Source organism: Dendropsophus ebraccatus, chromosome 13, assembly GCF_027789765.1.
Source record: "Dendropsophus ebraccatus isolate aDenEbr1 chromosome 13, aDenEbr1.pat, whole genome shotgun sequence".
NCBI classification, from domain to species: Eukaryota; Metazoa; Chordata; class Amphibia; order Anura; family Hylidae; genus Dendropsophus; species Dendropsophus ebraccatus.
The window spans coordinates 7,420,536-7,435,873 of NC_091466.1; the positions used below are offsets into that span (position 1 = coordinate 7,420,536).

The following is a 15,338-nucleotide window of genomic DNA, read 5'->3' on the forward strand; positions in this document are numbered from 1 at the left end:
AAAGAACGAGACCAAACACTGGAAGTCTACGGCCTTTAGGGTCCTTTTACACTGAAAGATTATCTGACAGATTATCTGCCAAAGATTTGAAGCCAGAGCCAGGAATGGATTTGAAAAGAGAAATCTCAGGCTTTCCTTTATTACCTGATCTCTGTTTATAGTCCATTCCTGGCTTTGGCTTCAAATCTTTGGCAGATAATCTGTCAGATAATCTTTCCTTGTAAAAGGGCCCTTAGTCCCAGCACTCACACAAGGAAAGACTGCTGTTCATCAGGCAGCTTGTATATCAGCTAAGGGCTAATTCTATTATCAGCTCCGCAGCTTACTAGGAGACAATGCTCTGTGTTAGGTTATGTTCATACCTAGCAAAAGTGGTGGAATTTTCTCTTGCGGAATGCCGCCAGCCTCCGTCATAATGGCAGTCTATGGGAGCCTCACGTGGCTCCTTTCTCTGCGTTGAAGAATTCCACCACTTTTGCTGCGTGTGAATGTAGCCTTATGTATAATGTCATTGTGTGGTTATAGAAGTTTTGGTTCTGTGTGACAGGAGAGCTGACCATACAATGCAAGCACCCCCAGGATTCTCTGCTCCTGAATGTGGATGTGTAGTAAAGAGAGACACCTAGTGGCCATATGTATAATGTTGCTTTAAACAAAAGATAAAAAGTTAAAAGGAAGTGAGTATATTGCAGAACTACTTGCAACTACAACTCCTGTTTTCTTTGTCATAAATATTTTTATTTTTTATTTTTAGTGTTTCTTTAACCCCTTAAAGACAGTAATTGTACAGCATGTGTCCTCTCCCAGGATTCAGAGAGAGGCTGTGCCGCCATCCCGCTCTGTATCCCGCCGCTACTGGCTGCTGTCAGTGCCTGCTAATTAAGACTGTTGCCTCTGATCGCCCGATCCCTGGTGTCTAGTGGCGGGTTCACCACAGCCACCCTCCCCCTCCCCTTGATGCAAACATAGAGAGCAGATCTCTTCTGAGCCGTCCGGGCCTCAGCGTCTGACACTGACACTGTATCTGGTCTGCTGCAGCTCAGAGTATTACAGCACTGATCTAGTTGCCGATCATTGTAATCTTATTGACTCAAGGAACACAGATAACATGTCATTTTCACATAGGGAAAATGGCGTAGACACAACCCCGCCAAATAAAAAAAAAAAAAAAAAATTTCTATTTTACCATGTAAAAAATTTTGTTTTGAAGCATATTTACAGTATATCATTGCAAAGTACAATTATTGTCGCAAGAAATAAGGGCTCATGTGGGTCTGTGGGTGGAAAAATGCAGGTGCTATGGCCTTTTAAGAATGAGGAGAAAAAAATGGAAGTGCAAAAGCCAAAATTGGCTCCGTCCTTAAGGGATTAAATTTTTTACTTTTACTACACCCCAACCAGCACCAAAACAAGAGGCTGAGTATCTATCGTCCTCTCCATCTACTGATGTCACCTGTAACTGTAATTCTATACAGATCACTTTCCAGCAGCCTCCTCTTTATCATCACAGACAGGACAGGGGAGTCACAGCCTAGTTTTAGGATTACTGATGACAACAAAAACTACAGAAAACGGAGAAAGAAAAATCCCAGAAAATTCTTTAAAATATAATGGGTCAATTCTGATGACATTCCCTTTAAGCTTAAAGAGTTTGGTGTGTAAGAATAATCTACTGCACCCCTAATCAGCAGTGTCCGGAAATGGGTATCTCTGAAGTAACCCTACTAAAGGGGGTACTCCAGTATTAGAAAGTTGTATATAAAATGATCTCTGCTGCCCCCTCTGTCCATGTCAGGAACTGTCCAGAGCAGCAGCAAGTCTCCATAGAAAACCTCTTCTGCTCACCAGACTGAAAAGAATACCACTTCCTGCAGGGCATGCATCAGCTGATAAGTACTGGAAGACTGGCCTGTTTTGTTTTTTTATGGACGTAAATTACTAATCTCTAGTCCCGCCCCCTGAGTGATGTCACTCCCCCTTACACCTCCTCTCTGTGATATACACAGATACATATAAGCAGGTGTGGGGGGATGGGCTGGAAGATGCCTGCCTCAGATTGTATAAGGAACCTTTCAAACATGTGAGGAGATCCCTACTAAGTCCCTGTCACTGTGTGAGGAGATCCCTACTAAGTCCCTGTCACTGTGTGAGGAGATCCCTACTAAGTCCCTGTCACTGTGTGAGGAGATCCCTACTAAGTACCTGTCACTTTATCAGGAGATCCCTACTAAGTCCCTGTCACTGTGTGAGGAGATCCCTACTAAGTCCCTGTCACTGTGTGAGGAGATCCCTACTAAGTCCCTGTCACTGTGTGAGGAGATCCCTACTAGGTCCCTGTCACTGTGTGAGGAGATCCCTACTAGGTCCCTGTCACTGTGTGAGGAGATCCCTACTAGGTCCCTGTCACTGTGTGAGGAGATCCCTACTAGGTCCCTGTCACTGTGTGAGGAGATCCCTACTAAGTCCCTGTCACTGTGTGAGGAGATCCCTACTAGGTCCCTGTCACTGTGTGAGGAGATCCCTAAGTCCCTGTCACTGTGTGAGGAGATCCCTACTAGGTCCCTGTCACTGTGTGAGGAGATCCCTACTAAGTCCCTGTCACTGTGTGAGGAGATCCCTACTAGGTCCCTGTCACTGTGTGAGGAGATCCCTAAGTCCCTGTCACTGTGTGAGGAGATCCCTACTAGGTCCCTGTCGCTGTGTGAGGAGATCCCTACTAAGTCCCTGTCACTGTGAGGAGATCCCTACTTTCGCCATGTCCTAGGGAAGACATAATTTTCTAGGATTCTAGTGTTTTCTCTCAGAATTTATGTCACGGATGTAACGGGGTTTATTATGACGTCATTTCTGTCTTTCCCGCCAATACGAATAACGCGTCAGGAGAGAAATCTCCCGCCCTGTTCTCATTTCAGGCACGGTAAAAAGAGGGACGTGGTTGCTAGGCGACCGCTACGCGTCTCCATCTTCGCTATCAACCAGGTGGGGACACTGAAGCTCCGCCCTCTTTAGGGCGCGGATTGAAAAACCCCAGTCCTGCAATTTGTGGAGTCCGGGTGGCTTCAGCCAATCATATCCCAGTAATGAGGCGGGTCTGATGAGTGACAGCTGGAATAACTAATGAGGAGGTAGAATTGGGTTGGCGGGAAAAGGTGATGGCGGACAAGATGGAAGCTGAGGAGGGAGCCTCGTCCTCTGAGGATGCGGGAACCTCGCAACCGGCGGCCGACACCGGAGCCGCGCCCGCTCAAACCGGGCGACTGCTCATCTTCAACATGCTGGTGGAGAAGTTCTTGAAGGGGCTGGTGGAGGCGGGAAGGTAAGAGGCAGGATCGCGTCCTGATTGGTGGAGCAGCGCGGACTTTTTGATCTGATTGGCTGCTTTATAACGCCCCCTGTCATGTGATTGGTACACTACAACTAAGCGCTCATTGGTTTTCTGTTGAGCTGCGGGCGCACCTGATTGGCTGTATCGGCTAAGTGGCGGTCTGTGATTGGTTGTAATTCGGTGTCCTTCATTTCATTGGCTGCTGCTGTTACTTCATCAGCCACAATACATCTGTAGCCTGAAGAGCTGACAATCTCCACCAGCTGTGTCAGGGAAAGCTGAGTGATAAATAATATGGCTGCCACTGAGGGTTACACCACCGCAATGACAGGGTTTCCCTGCAGATTCCTAATGATGGGGTTACCCTGCAGGCCGGCCATATTGCCTATCACCCAGATACCCCTATAACATTTGGGGTATATGTAATGTGTGTATATGAGTATTGTGCCGCCATGAAGTGCTGGATTATAAAATGTTAACCCTTTCTTCTCTCCGCAGTTACCAGAGATTCGCTCGCTGTTACCGGAAGTTCTACAAGATACAGCCGGAGATCACCCGCAGCATCTACGACCAGTTTGTGTCCCAGCTGCACGCCTCCATCAATGTAACTGTCCTGCTGGTACAGGGGGGTAAAGGGTAAATGGTGTCCTGATTTATCCGCCATAGTGGTCCAGTCTACAGACACGTCACATGACAGGAGCTCCAGTCTACAGGCACGTCACATGACAGGAGCTCCAGTCTACAGACACGTCACATGACAGGAGCTCCAGTCTACAGACACGTCACATGACAGGAGCTCCAGTCTACAGACACGTCACATGACAGGAGCTCCAGTCTACAGACACGTCACATGACAGGAGCTCCAGTCTACAGACACGTCACATGACAGGAGCTCCAGTCTACAGACACGTCACATGACAGGAGCTCCAGTCTACAGACACGTCACATGACAGGAGCTCCAGTCTACAGACACGTCACATGACAGGAGCTCCAGTCTACAGACACGTCACATGACAGGAGCTCCAGTCTACAGACACGTCACATGACAGGAGCTCCAGTCTACAGGCACGTCACATGACAGGAGCTCCAGTCTACAGGCACGTCACATGACAGGAGCTCCAGTCTACAGGCACGTCACATGACAGGAGCTCCAGTCTACAGGCACGTCACATGACAGGAGCTCCAGTCTACAGACACGTCACATGACAGGAGCTCCAGTCTACAGGCACGTCACATGACAGGAGCTCCAGTCTACAGGCACGTCACATGACAGGAGCTCCAGTCTACAGGCACGTCACATGACAGGAGCTCCAGTCTACAGGCACGTCACATGACAGGAGCTCCAGTCTACAGGCACGTCACATGACAGGAGCTCCAGTCTACAGGCACGTCACATGACAGGAGCTCCAGTCTACAGGCACGTCACATGACAGGAGCTCCAGTCTACAGGCACGTCACATGACAGGAGCTCCAGTCTATAGATACGTCACATGACAGGAGCTCCAGTCTATAGACACGTCACATGACAGGAGCTCCAGTCTATAGATACGTCACATGACAGGAGCTCCAGTCTATAGATACGTCACATGACAGGAGCTCCAGTCTATAGATACGTCACATGACAGGAGCTCCAGTCTACAGGCACGTCACATGACAGGAGCTCCAGTCTACAGGCACGTCACATGACAAAAGCTCCAAGCTACAGACACGTCACATGACAGGAGCTCCAGTCTACAGGCACGTCACATGACAGGAGCTCCAGTCTACAGGCACGTCACATGACAGGAGCTCCAGTCTACAGACACGTCACATGACAGGAGCTCCAGTCTACAGGCACGTCACATGACAGGAGCTCCAGTCTACAGGCACGTCACATGACAGGAGCTCCAGTCTATAGATACGTCACATCACAGGAGCTCCAGACTACACATACGTTACACTACACATCACGGGTGTTACACCGCCATCACAGGGAGCGGTATTAGTGGTCCCTGGCAATATTACCACTCCCTGTATTAATATTTAATTAAAACAGCAAATTTTTGTTCTCATATTGCTATTTTTTGTTAACAATAGCAAAACTGAAAGGAAAAATGCTGTTTCGAATAAATATACTGTAAATAAATATGATGCCAATAAAAAACGAGAGATCATGGCACAAAAAAAGATAATAAAACCAATAAGTAATATGACACCCAGAATGGGGCCATTAAAATGTACCTATTGTCCTGCAAAAAACGAGCCCTCATCCGGCGATGTGGATGCCAGACGGGTTCTTCCTCCTCCTCCTAGGGGGATATGTAATGAGGATTTGTTCTCAGCATGACCTGTTTGTTCTCAGATCTTCCATCATGGCGGACTGTAATAGTGAGATCCCCTCTGATCTGGGACTATGTGTCTCCTGCTGTTTCCGGAGGATCAGGGTCAGTGTTGGGACTACAACTCTCAGTCTACACATCTCTTATGGTTTTACAGGCTGAGATTCAGGATATAAAGGATGAAGGGAACCTGGAGGCGCTGCTGGAGTCTCTAGACAAACTGGAAAGAGAGGCCGGGGATAGGAGCGAGCCGCAGTGGTGAGTGCCGGCCACAACCTTGTCAAATCCATTACCTCATAGTGATTCAGACCTGGCTTGGTGTCTCTGAATTATTGTTAACAAAGTACAATACAATCCAGTATGGACCTACTTCTCACGGCTTAAGGTTTAGTACAGTTTAGGGTGTAATCTAATATCCATATTGACCGAAAGTGTGAATGCGCCCATATGGGGGGTCCACACTACAGAAACCGCGCAAATAAGTTCTGGCGGAGTCTGTCGCTCGTAACCGTTCAGGCGGATTCCGCCTTCCACTGAAAGAACTGTTGTGTCAATTCTTTCAGGGGAATCGCCCGGCCATGGAATGGTGTCTATGGCATGGGCGGATATGCACGCGGCCGTGAGCTGGTACGAGCAACGGAATCCACCGGAACTTATCCGCGCAGATTCCGTAGTGTGAACTCACCCTTAGTCTATGTTCACACAACGTACATTTTATGACTAGAATGGCCGTTCTTTTCATAGTGAAATGGGTTGCATTGAAGTCAATGCAAACAGTGGCCGTTGTTGTATACGGCTATTAAAATCTGTCTTGATTTCAATGCAATTTTTTTGCAAACAACGGCCATTGTTTGCGCATTGTGTGACCGTAGCCTTAGTGTGTACAATCCTCTGTAAGGCAGACACATCAGCAGCACACACCTCTTTTCCCCCAGTTTGTTACAGTGTGTCAGTCAGGGGGATTATGGTGGAGTGTGTGGAGCCCCCCCAGCATGGGCTATATTGGGAGTTTTGTGAACTTGTCTTTTCTGCTTCCCTACCAGGCGTCCTAGCGGAATCCCAGAAGAAGACTTGTGCAGCCATCTTGTGCCATACCTCCTCCAGCAGCGGGAATACCTGCGCAAGCTCTTAAAGGAGAAACAGCAGGAGAATGCTGGGCTGGCGGTGTCCGTCTTGGCCAAGAGGGAGAAGATAGAGATGATGAGGAGGGAGATCGAGAAGAGGCAGAAGGCCTGGCAGGTACTCTGATGATGATGATGATGATGTCCTGTCCCATGGTGATGCTATGATGCTGTCCCGTGCTGATGCTAATGCTGTCCCATGGTGATGCTGAGGTCCTGTCCCGTCCCATGGTGATGCTGAGGTGCTGTCCCGTCCCAGGGTGATGCTATAATGCTGTCCCATGGGGCACCCCTCCTGCTGCTACAAAACTACAACTCTCATTGTGCCCCGGCAGCCAAAGTTGTAGTTTTGCAGCGGTAAGCCGCTGGTTGGGGACACTCCTGTAAGGGGGAGAAAGCACAGCATGTGGTGTGAAGGTCATATTACACGCAGTGATTGTATGTTGAATCAGGCACATATCGCCTTGTGTCCTAAAGACAACGATCAGCTGTGGTGTCAGCAGTTCTTTGCCTAGTCAATTGATCTTTTTCTTTCAAGAAGTTTCCAAATCATCGACCCCCCCAGCCGTGCACCGCTCCGCGTAATAGGTGAAGCACAGCTGTGTCTCTGGGCCCCTGATAACCACAGTCACTGTTGAAACTTCCACAGATGAACCCATCTCTATGGTGACCGCCGCTCAGCCAATCACTAACCGAGATGGGACAGTGCTGCAGCCTGTGATTGGCTCAGCAGGCTGTCACTGCAGAGATTGGTTTGTCTGTGAAAGTGGCGGTCAGCGCAGGACCGAGAGACACAGCAGGAGGAAACCAGGGGAGCGTGGAGAAATAAGCACAACACCTTTATTTTTTTTATTTATTTTTTTTAAATTCTCAATTTTATTCATTTTTCAAATTTATAACCAGACCAACAGTAACTCGTCGCACCTGCAGGGTGCAATGACATGACATTGTGACAACAGAAACATAAACAAGTGCAAGTTAACAGCAGACTATAGCATAATCCGTGGCAATCCGCAACTCCCGGTAGGGTGGCTAGACATGAAAAGAGTCAAATAGCTCGGGAGCGAGCTCACGCTCAAATAGCAACCAAGAAAAGGAAGAGAAGAATAAAAATAGAAAACGAAGAAGGGAAGGGGAAGCAAGAGAACACAAGGAGGAAGGATAGGGAAAAGGGGGGGCGGGGTAGGGGGAGACCGGTCCTCACTGAACCAGAAGAGACCGAAATTCAGTTGATTCAGTAAACTGATCCCAGTAGTACCAGGTGCGAAAGAAACAAGCATTGCGATTATACAATTGCGCCGTCAGATCCTTCAGGTGCTTGAGATCCTCCACTTTGCTGAGCCACAGGGAGACACTCGGGGGGTCAGGTTGGCGCCACAGGGCAGGAATGCACGGACGAGCAGCATTAACCAGATGTCGGAGCACAGAGCGACGGTAAGTCTTCAGAGGGATCTCCGACAAGTGCAGAAGGAAGAATGATGGAGAGAAGGGGAGCTGGTGGTCGGTAAAAGTGGAGGAGATACGCCATACCGCTCTCCAAAAAGGCTCCAGTTTAGGGCAGCTCCAGAAAGTGTGAAGGAGGGAGCCCTTTCCACCACAGTTCCTCCAGCAGAGCTGGGAGACCTCGGGGAAAATCCGATGAAGTCGAGTAGGCACTCGATACCACCGCGAGAGGATTTTGTACCCCACCTCCTGGAGACGGGAGGCGATAGATGAGGAATGTGTGCACACAAGGACGCGTTCCACCTCCGGTGCAGAAAAAGTAACGTTAAGGTCCGCTTCCTATGCGGTAAGAAAAGGAGGCGGAGGCTGCTCAGGAGGTGAGCCCAGCATGGCATAGAGGAGAGAAAGAATATGGCGGAGCGGGCCGGAGCCCAGGCAAAGAGACTCAAACTGAGTGGGTGACCGTGCAAAGCAGGAAGGTAGTGGCAGGGAAAGGAGGAAGTGATGGAGTTGCAACAACCGCCAGAACCCCAGGGGTGAAGGGTCCGTGAGGATAGAGGTAGCCAGCCTGACCCGCTAAGGAAAGAGGAAGCACGGAAGGTGCCCGCGCGGAACTATATACGGAACACTGGGTCCTCCATGCCGGGCAAAAAGGAGGGATTGCCCAGAACCGGAAATAGGGGGGAGGGGTGTGGGTCCAGGAAACCGGAGGAGAGATGCTTTTGGCACATCCTCAGGGTCGGAGCAATGGTGGGGTGTCGGGCAAGTCGACGGTAGGCGTCTGGCATCCATGGCGCCGCCAGCAGCGCTATGGGGGAAAGTGCCATCTCCAGGCCTACCCAGATTTTTGTGAAGGCATGGCGATGCCAGTCTACCACTCTGGAAAGATTGGCAGCAGCATAGTAGTGATAGAGGTTTGGGAGTCCAAGTCCCCCTCTCGATTTTGGGCGCTACAGGACTGCCTTCGCCAGACGAGGCTGCTTATGAGCCCAGATAAATTTGGTGAGGATCGTTGAGAGGTGTCTAAAGTAGGACAGGGGCACTGTCACTGGGAGGGCCTGGAAAAGGTACAAGAGGCGAGGTAGGACATTCATTTTGAAGATAGCACAGCGCCCAAACCAGGAGAAGGTGCCCCTGTGCCACCTCAGCAAGTCTGATTCGACACGTTTCAACATTGGCAGATAATTCGCCGAAAAGATGTCTGCAACTGACGGCGTCAGCTGGATCCCCAGATAGGTTAAGAATGAGCGTGTCCAACGAAAGGGGAAAGAGGCCTCAAGGGTGGCCACCACAGGAGGGGGAAGGGAGAGATTGAGCGCCTCGGATTTTTGCAAGTTTATCTTATAATTGGAGAGAGTTTGGAACCTGGAGAGTTCAGAAAGAAGATTAGGAAGGGATACAGAGGGTTGAGTAAGAAAGAAGAGCAGGTCATTTGCATACGCCGCTACTTTCTGCTCCAGTCGCCCCACACTCACCCCAGAGATATTTACATTATTCCTGATGTGTCTAAGAAAAGGTTCAAACGTCAGAACAAAGATAAGAGGGGACAGGGGACAGCCCTGCCGTGTGCCGTTAAATATGGGGAACGGGGTGGAGAGAAGGCCATCGACCGAGACCTGGGCAGAGGGACACGAGTACAGAGAACTGACCCACGCCAACATATGTGGACCGAGGCCTATATGTCGGAGTGTAGCGAAGAGAAAGGGCCAGCTGACTCGGTCAAAGGCCTTCTCCGCGTCGGTGGAGAGGAGCATGGACGGCAGGGCTGAGGACCGGACATGGTGGATGATATTGATGGCCCTGGTGGTATTGTCCTGGGCTTCCCTCGTGGGTAAGAAACCTACTTAGGCTAAATGTATAAGGGGCTGGAGGAAAGGTGTCAAGCGGGCCGCTAGTATTTTGGAGAAGAACTTGAGATCTAAATTTAGAATGGAGATGGGACGGTAGTTCTGACAGTGAGAGGGGTCTTTACCCTCTTTAGGGATTACAGAGATGTGGGCCCGTAGGGAATCTGGGGGGAGTGAGGAGCCAGTGGAGACCACGTTGTATGCAGACAGGAAATGTTCCTTCAGGAGGGGACCAAAGACTTTGTAATAGGGCAGGGTAAACCCATCGGGGCCAGGGGCTTTACCCGAGGGGGTGGATTTAATCGCCCATTCCGCGTCAGTGATTCCATGGAGGCAGCGCTCTCCTCCGGCAAAGAGGGAAGACCCGAGTCCCGCAGGTAAGCCGAGATGGTGGAAAGGAGGGAATCAGAGCTGGAAGGACTTCCTGGCGCGGCAAGTCAGCAATTTGGAGGTTCAAGGAGAGCTTGGAACCGGAGGCAGAGGAGATATGAGGAACAAAGGAGCGAGCTCTTTGTGTTCGCAAAGCCCGTGCTAGGGTCTTGCCTGGTTTATTACCATGTTCATAATAGTGACGGCGGCAGCGCGCTAGGGCGGCCTTAGCATTCGCAAAGGTAAGGTCTCGCAGCGCAACCCGAAGGGCTGCCAGCTCTGCTCCAGTGGCCACCGCCAATGTCCTCTTATGCTGTTTATCTAGAGTCGCAATTTTGGAGACGAGGGTGAGTATCTTGGCAGAGCGTTCCTTCTTAAGGCGTGTGGCTAATTTAATGAACGAACCGCGAATGAAACTTTTATGGGCTTCCCAGACCACCAGAGGAGAGGAATCCGCCGTGACATTAGTCGCAAAATAGTTGGTTAAGTCCGAGCGTACTTCGGCAAGGACTCCGGAGTCCCTAAGTAAGGAGTCGTTAAGATGCCAACGCCAGGTCCACGGTTGGGGAGGGGAGAACGATAAGGAAAGAGCGATCATCGCATGGTCAGAGAAGGATATGGGATCAATAGAAGCAGAGATTACAAGGTCCAAGTGAGAGTGTGCAAGAAAGAAGTAGTCAAGGCGCGAGTAGAGATTATGAGGATTGGAGAAAAAGGTGGGTCGCGTGGGTGAAGGAGTCTCCATACATCCATCAGCTGGTAGGAGTGTAAGGTTTGCTTGGCACGCCGAAGGGAAGAAAAAGAAAGAGAAGAGTGACCCGAAGAGGAGTCTAAAAGGGGGTCAAGAGCCATGTTGAAGTCACCTCCGAGAACCACCACTCCCTCTAAAAAGTCATCAACCTCCGCGAGACAGCTTTCGAGAAAGTTCACTTGTCCAGAATTGGGGAGGTATATTGTACCAAATGTGCAAAGGGTACCGGCCATCTTACCTTAAACAAAGAGATAACGGCCCTCTGAGTCCGACATCTGGGCAATGTACTCCCACAGTGCAGAGCGGGCAATTAAAATAGACACCCCTTTCGTTTTAGAGTTGGGCGAGCAACTGTGAAATACATCAGGAAAATTACGATCTGACAGGTTCTGAACCTGATCCTTACGGAAATGGGTCTCTTGAATGAATGCAATCGCGGCACGCTTAGCCCACAAGAGGCGCAAGAGGGAGGAGCGTTTTTCAGGGATGTTCAGGCCCTGCGCGTTAATAGACACACACAGTACCGAGGACATGTTCAGTGAGGAGCGGTCTAGGGGAAGGGAAAGAGACAGGGGAGGGGAACGACCAGCAACTGAAGGGGGACTAGAACACCAAGGGGAGGTCCGTGCAAAGGAGGGAAAGAGGGGGAGAAGAAAAAGACTAGAGGAAACAAAGACTGGTATCAAAGACCCAGACACTAGGTGTGGCAGGGACACCCGGTCACCAGCCAGGAACCCGTGCAAGAACACCACACGGAGGAGCGCGGAATGGCAGACCAAGAGAGGCAGCTCGGGCAAAGAGCTCCAGGTAGAGAAGAGAGGAGGTCAGTGGGGAGTACACATGGAGAGCAAAGTGTGTGAAGGGGAACTACAAGAAGAGACAGACGAAGGGAGAGAGAAAGAAAGAGAGAGACTACGTCTAGAGGTCGCGTAGAGATAACCACGGGCTGGAGAGTACAGGCACACCTATGGGCGGCCGCAGCTCCAGACGTATTCCTAACACGGTGCCAACCCGACCAGAGGAGCGGAGGAGTGTCACCCTTGCCTGAGAGGGAGCCCAAGGGATCACTAAACAACACATAGGGACTGGCGGGCGGAGGGGAGGGGGGGTATAGGGAGGGTAATGGGGGCAGCATGTTGAGGGGCGAGGCAGGGGGGGAGGGGGAGAAGGGCAGGAGGGAGGGGGTGACGGGAGGGACCAAGGGTGGGAGGGCCACTGTAGTAACTAGGACAAGAGTCGTAGGGGAGGAGATAACTGTACATACAGCTATCACAGCCCTGGTACTGCAACTCTTCCTCGTGTATTGGGTGAGCAGTGCCAGTAGGCGTACTGTATAGGCAGGCCGTAGACTGGGATCAAACTGGCTGTTGGTTTGTGGCAACGGGGAACACATGGAAAGAACTAGGCAGACGGGAGGTGGGGGTGGAGAGGGGAGACAGGGTCAGGGGGGGTCGGGGAGGAGAACATTCCTGCCGGGCCTGTGTATACAGGCTATCCACAGTTCTGGGAGGGCACTCACAGGGCAACAAACATGATTGATATCTGAACCAAAAAACTGTACATATCAAACCTAGCAACCCCAAACTAACCATTCCTTAGGAAAAGCAAAAACACCCACCCACCTCCCCCTTATTACTTAAACAACCCCAAGTCCCTCCAACTATACGAACAGTTCCAGTCTCCGGAGCACTGATGAAGGTTCAATGCAGTCCATCACGCTCCCGGCAGGAGCAGACAACTGGCAAGACTTTGCCGCTGTGGGGGGAAAGAGAGAGTGACAGGGAGGAGGGGGAAGGGGGGAAGAAGAAAAGGGGACCATAGGGAGGCACTGAAGGGGTATAGGGCACCACCCGGCGACGGAGTAGCCCAGGAGAAAGGCACAACGTGGTAGCTCCGCTGTAACAGTCGGTCCGGCCAGGTTGTGTAGCATGGGAGTCAAGACAGGTCTTCACAAGTCGTGACGGAGTCTCAGGGTCCAACGGAGGCAGCGGATAGGTAGAACTGCAGAATCCCGCTTCAGTGGGCATCGGTCGGCTGCCTGGGCGGAGAGTGCAGGTCCCGGGGGCGGGGAGAACAGGGGCCTCTTCGTAGCGGCAAACGGGATCTTCGGGTCTCTGTACGAGGGGAGCGGCCACCAGATGGCAAACCCGACACAGGAAGCGGAAGTACCGGGAGAGTCCAGTCAGGCAGATGCAGATGGCCATGATCCAACAGTTGGCGTGCCCCCGGTAAATCCGCAGGGGTGCGCAGGATGTAGGAGGTGTTCCCTTTCCGGATGATAAGATGGAAGGGGTAGCCCCACCTATAGGAGGCATCCGAGTTGCGGATGACGTCCAATAGCGGCTTTAGCAGCCGGCGCATGGCCAGGGTGCGTCTGGATAGGTCGGGCAATAGAGTAATTTCGGCGCCCTCAAAGTCCAGTGGACCCAGTTCCCAGGCGCGCTGGAGCAACGCCTCCTTCTGTTGGAAATAGTGAACGCGACAGAGGACGTCCCTGGGGCGATTTCTGTCCTGTGGACGTGGGCCCGTCACTCTGTGCGTGCGGTCCATTTCAATATAAGTGTCCTCAGGGTCCCCCAGATATTTATTAAAGATGTATCTCACCGTCCCCACCAGGCGATCAGGGCCAATCTCCCCCGGGAGGCCACGTATTTTTATGTTGTTCCGGCGACCCCGATTTTCAAGGTCGACGATATGGAAGATGAGGTCAGGGAGAACAGCCTCCTGCGCATCCACGCGGGGGGTCAGAGTAGATACCTGCTGGTCCAGCGCGGCATGGCGGGTCTCCAGGCCGGTGACAGCGGCGGCAACCGCCGTAATAGAGGACTTGATTTCCGCCATGTCTCCTGCATGCCTCTCCTCCATGTGAGCCAGCTGTGCTGTGAGGTCATCTCGGGTCGGGAGAGCCTGCAGTAAGGACCGGACCTCTGTCAGGAGGCTAGCCGGGGTGAGAGAGGAATGGGGGTCCCGGTCGGAGACGGCCAGTGAAGCCGGGTCAGTTTCACCGGGAGTCCGCAGAAGCTCCGGTAAGGATTGGCTCAACTCTGGAAAGGCAGGAGCCGTCTTCAGGGCAGTGCTCCTGGTCACAGGCACAGCGGCCATCTTGTTGCGCTGCTGGGCCGCGTGTGGATGTCGCTGATCAGAATGGGCAAAACGGGCCAGAAATGCTTGGGGTGATGCCTCAGGGGTAGAGGGGGTCCTCCGAGACCCGGTGGGCATAACGGGCAAAGAAGGTGCAAGTTAAAGTCCCGGTAATGCGGAGCTGTGCCCGGAGCTCAGAGCCAGCACGTCCTCACACGGCCATGCTCAAACCACGCCCCTCACCTTTATTATTTTCTATATACTGATGCTGGAGTTTCCATTTAAAGCAAGGACTGCACGGACATCACTAACAATATACATACATCCCTGAGCTGTGTAATATCTAGCAGATCGGTGCTCGCTTTCCCCGTGGATCGGGCTGTGTAATGCAGCCCTAGGTCTCTGAGAACCAAGCAGAAATGATGGGGGTCAGAGCCATCAGTGGGGGGCTCGGCACCTGGACCTGATCTGATCAAGACTTTTGGCATCAGAGGTTTGTTATAAGTTTAGGTACACGTTAAAGGGGTATTCCAAGATAAAACTTAACTTGTCTCTCAGACTGTTCCATAGAGTGGATAGAACGGCCGTGGAGGGCCAAGTAGGAATGAATAGAGCTGCGGGTCACATGCCGCACCCACAGCTGTATATAAAACTATGGAGCTGCGGCCCGAAATAGAGATCCCTGAGGGGTACAGAGGTTGGATCCCCCCATCCAAGTTAGTTTTATCTCGGAATACCCCTTTACTCTAACCAGGAAATGTTCCTCCATTATTCCTGAGTTGCACAATTACCATTCAGTCTCTTTATTTCTGTAGGATCTGGGTCAGTCGCAGAGGGAACTCGTCCTTTCCCTTCAGGGGTCGGGGGACACGATGTGACACTCCCATCTTATCCTGCTCTCCGTCCTTCTGGATTCCTTCTCCATATTGTGAGACAAGCGTTTATTTGATGTTGTATTTTGTCGCCTTTCATGTTATTAAAGTTGTAATATTTTATCCCATTTGCTGCAGACTTTTCTTCCTGTAAGAGGATATATATCACCCAGGGGCAGATTGTGCTGGAAACCCTTCTGTTCCTGCCGCT

At 51.2% G+C, this 15,338-nt stretch overlaps 1 protein-coding gene across 1 annotated transcript; it reads left to right on the forward strand.

Annotated features, from left to right (window-relative positions):
* The first annotated feature begins 2,907 nt into the window (after window positions 1–2,907).
* PMF1 (polyamine modulated factor 1) lies at window positions 2,908–15,250 on the forward strand. Its single transcript, XM_069950007.1, has 5 exons — window positions 2,908–3,316; window positions 3,824–3,929; window positions 5,801–5,901; window positions 6,687–6,882; window positions 15,071–15,250. Exons 1-5 carry the CDS (start codon window positions 3,153–3,155, stop codon window positions 15,131–15,133), a joined length of 630 nt encoding a protein of 209 aa, XP_069806108.1. The 5' UTR covers window positions 2,908–3,152; the 3' UTR covers window positions 15,134–15,250.
* Window positions 15,251–15,338: the final 88 nt, after the last annotated feature.

Coding starts and splice junctions, on each gene's coding strand:
- PMF1 (XM_069950007.1), top strand. CDS start 3,153: ATGGCGGACAAGATGGAAGCTGAGGAGGGAGCCTCGTCCTCTGAGGAT. Junction 3,930..5,800: donor AGCTGCACGCCTCCATCAAT/GTAACTGTCCTG, acceptor ATGGTTTTACAG/GCTGAGATTCAGGATATAAA. Junction 5,902..6,686: donor GATAGGAGCGAGCCGCAGTG/GTGAGTGCCGGC, acceptor CTTCCCTACCAG/GCGTCCTAGCGGAATCCCAG.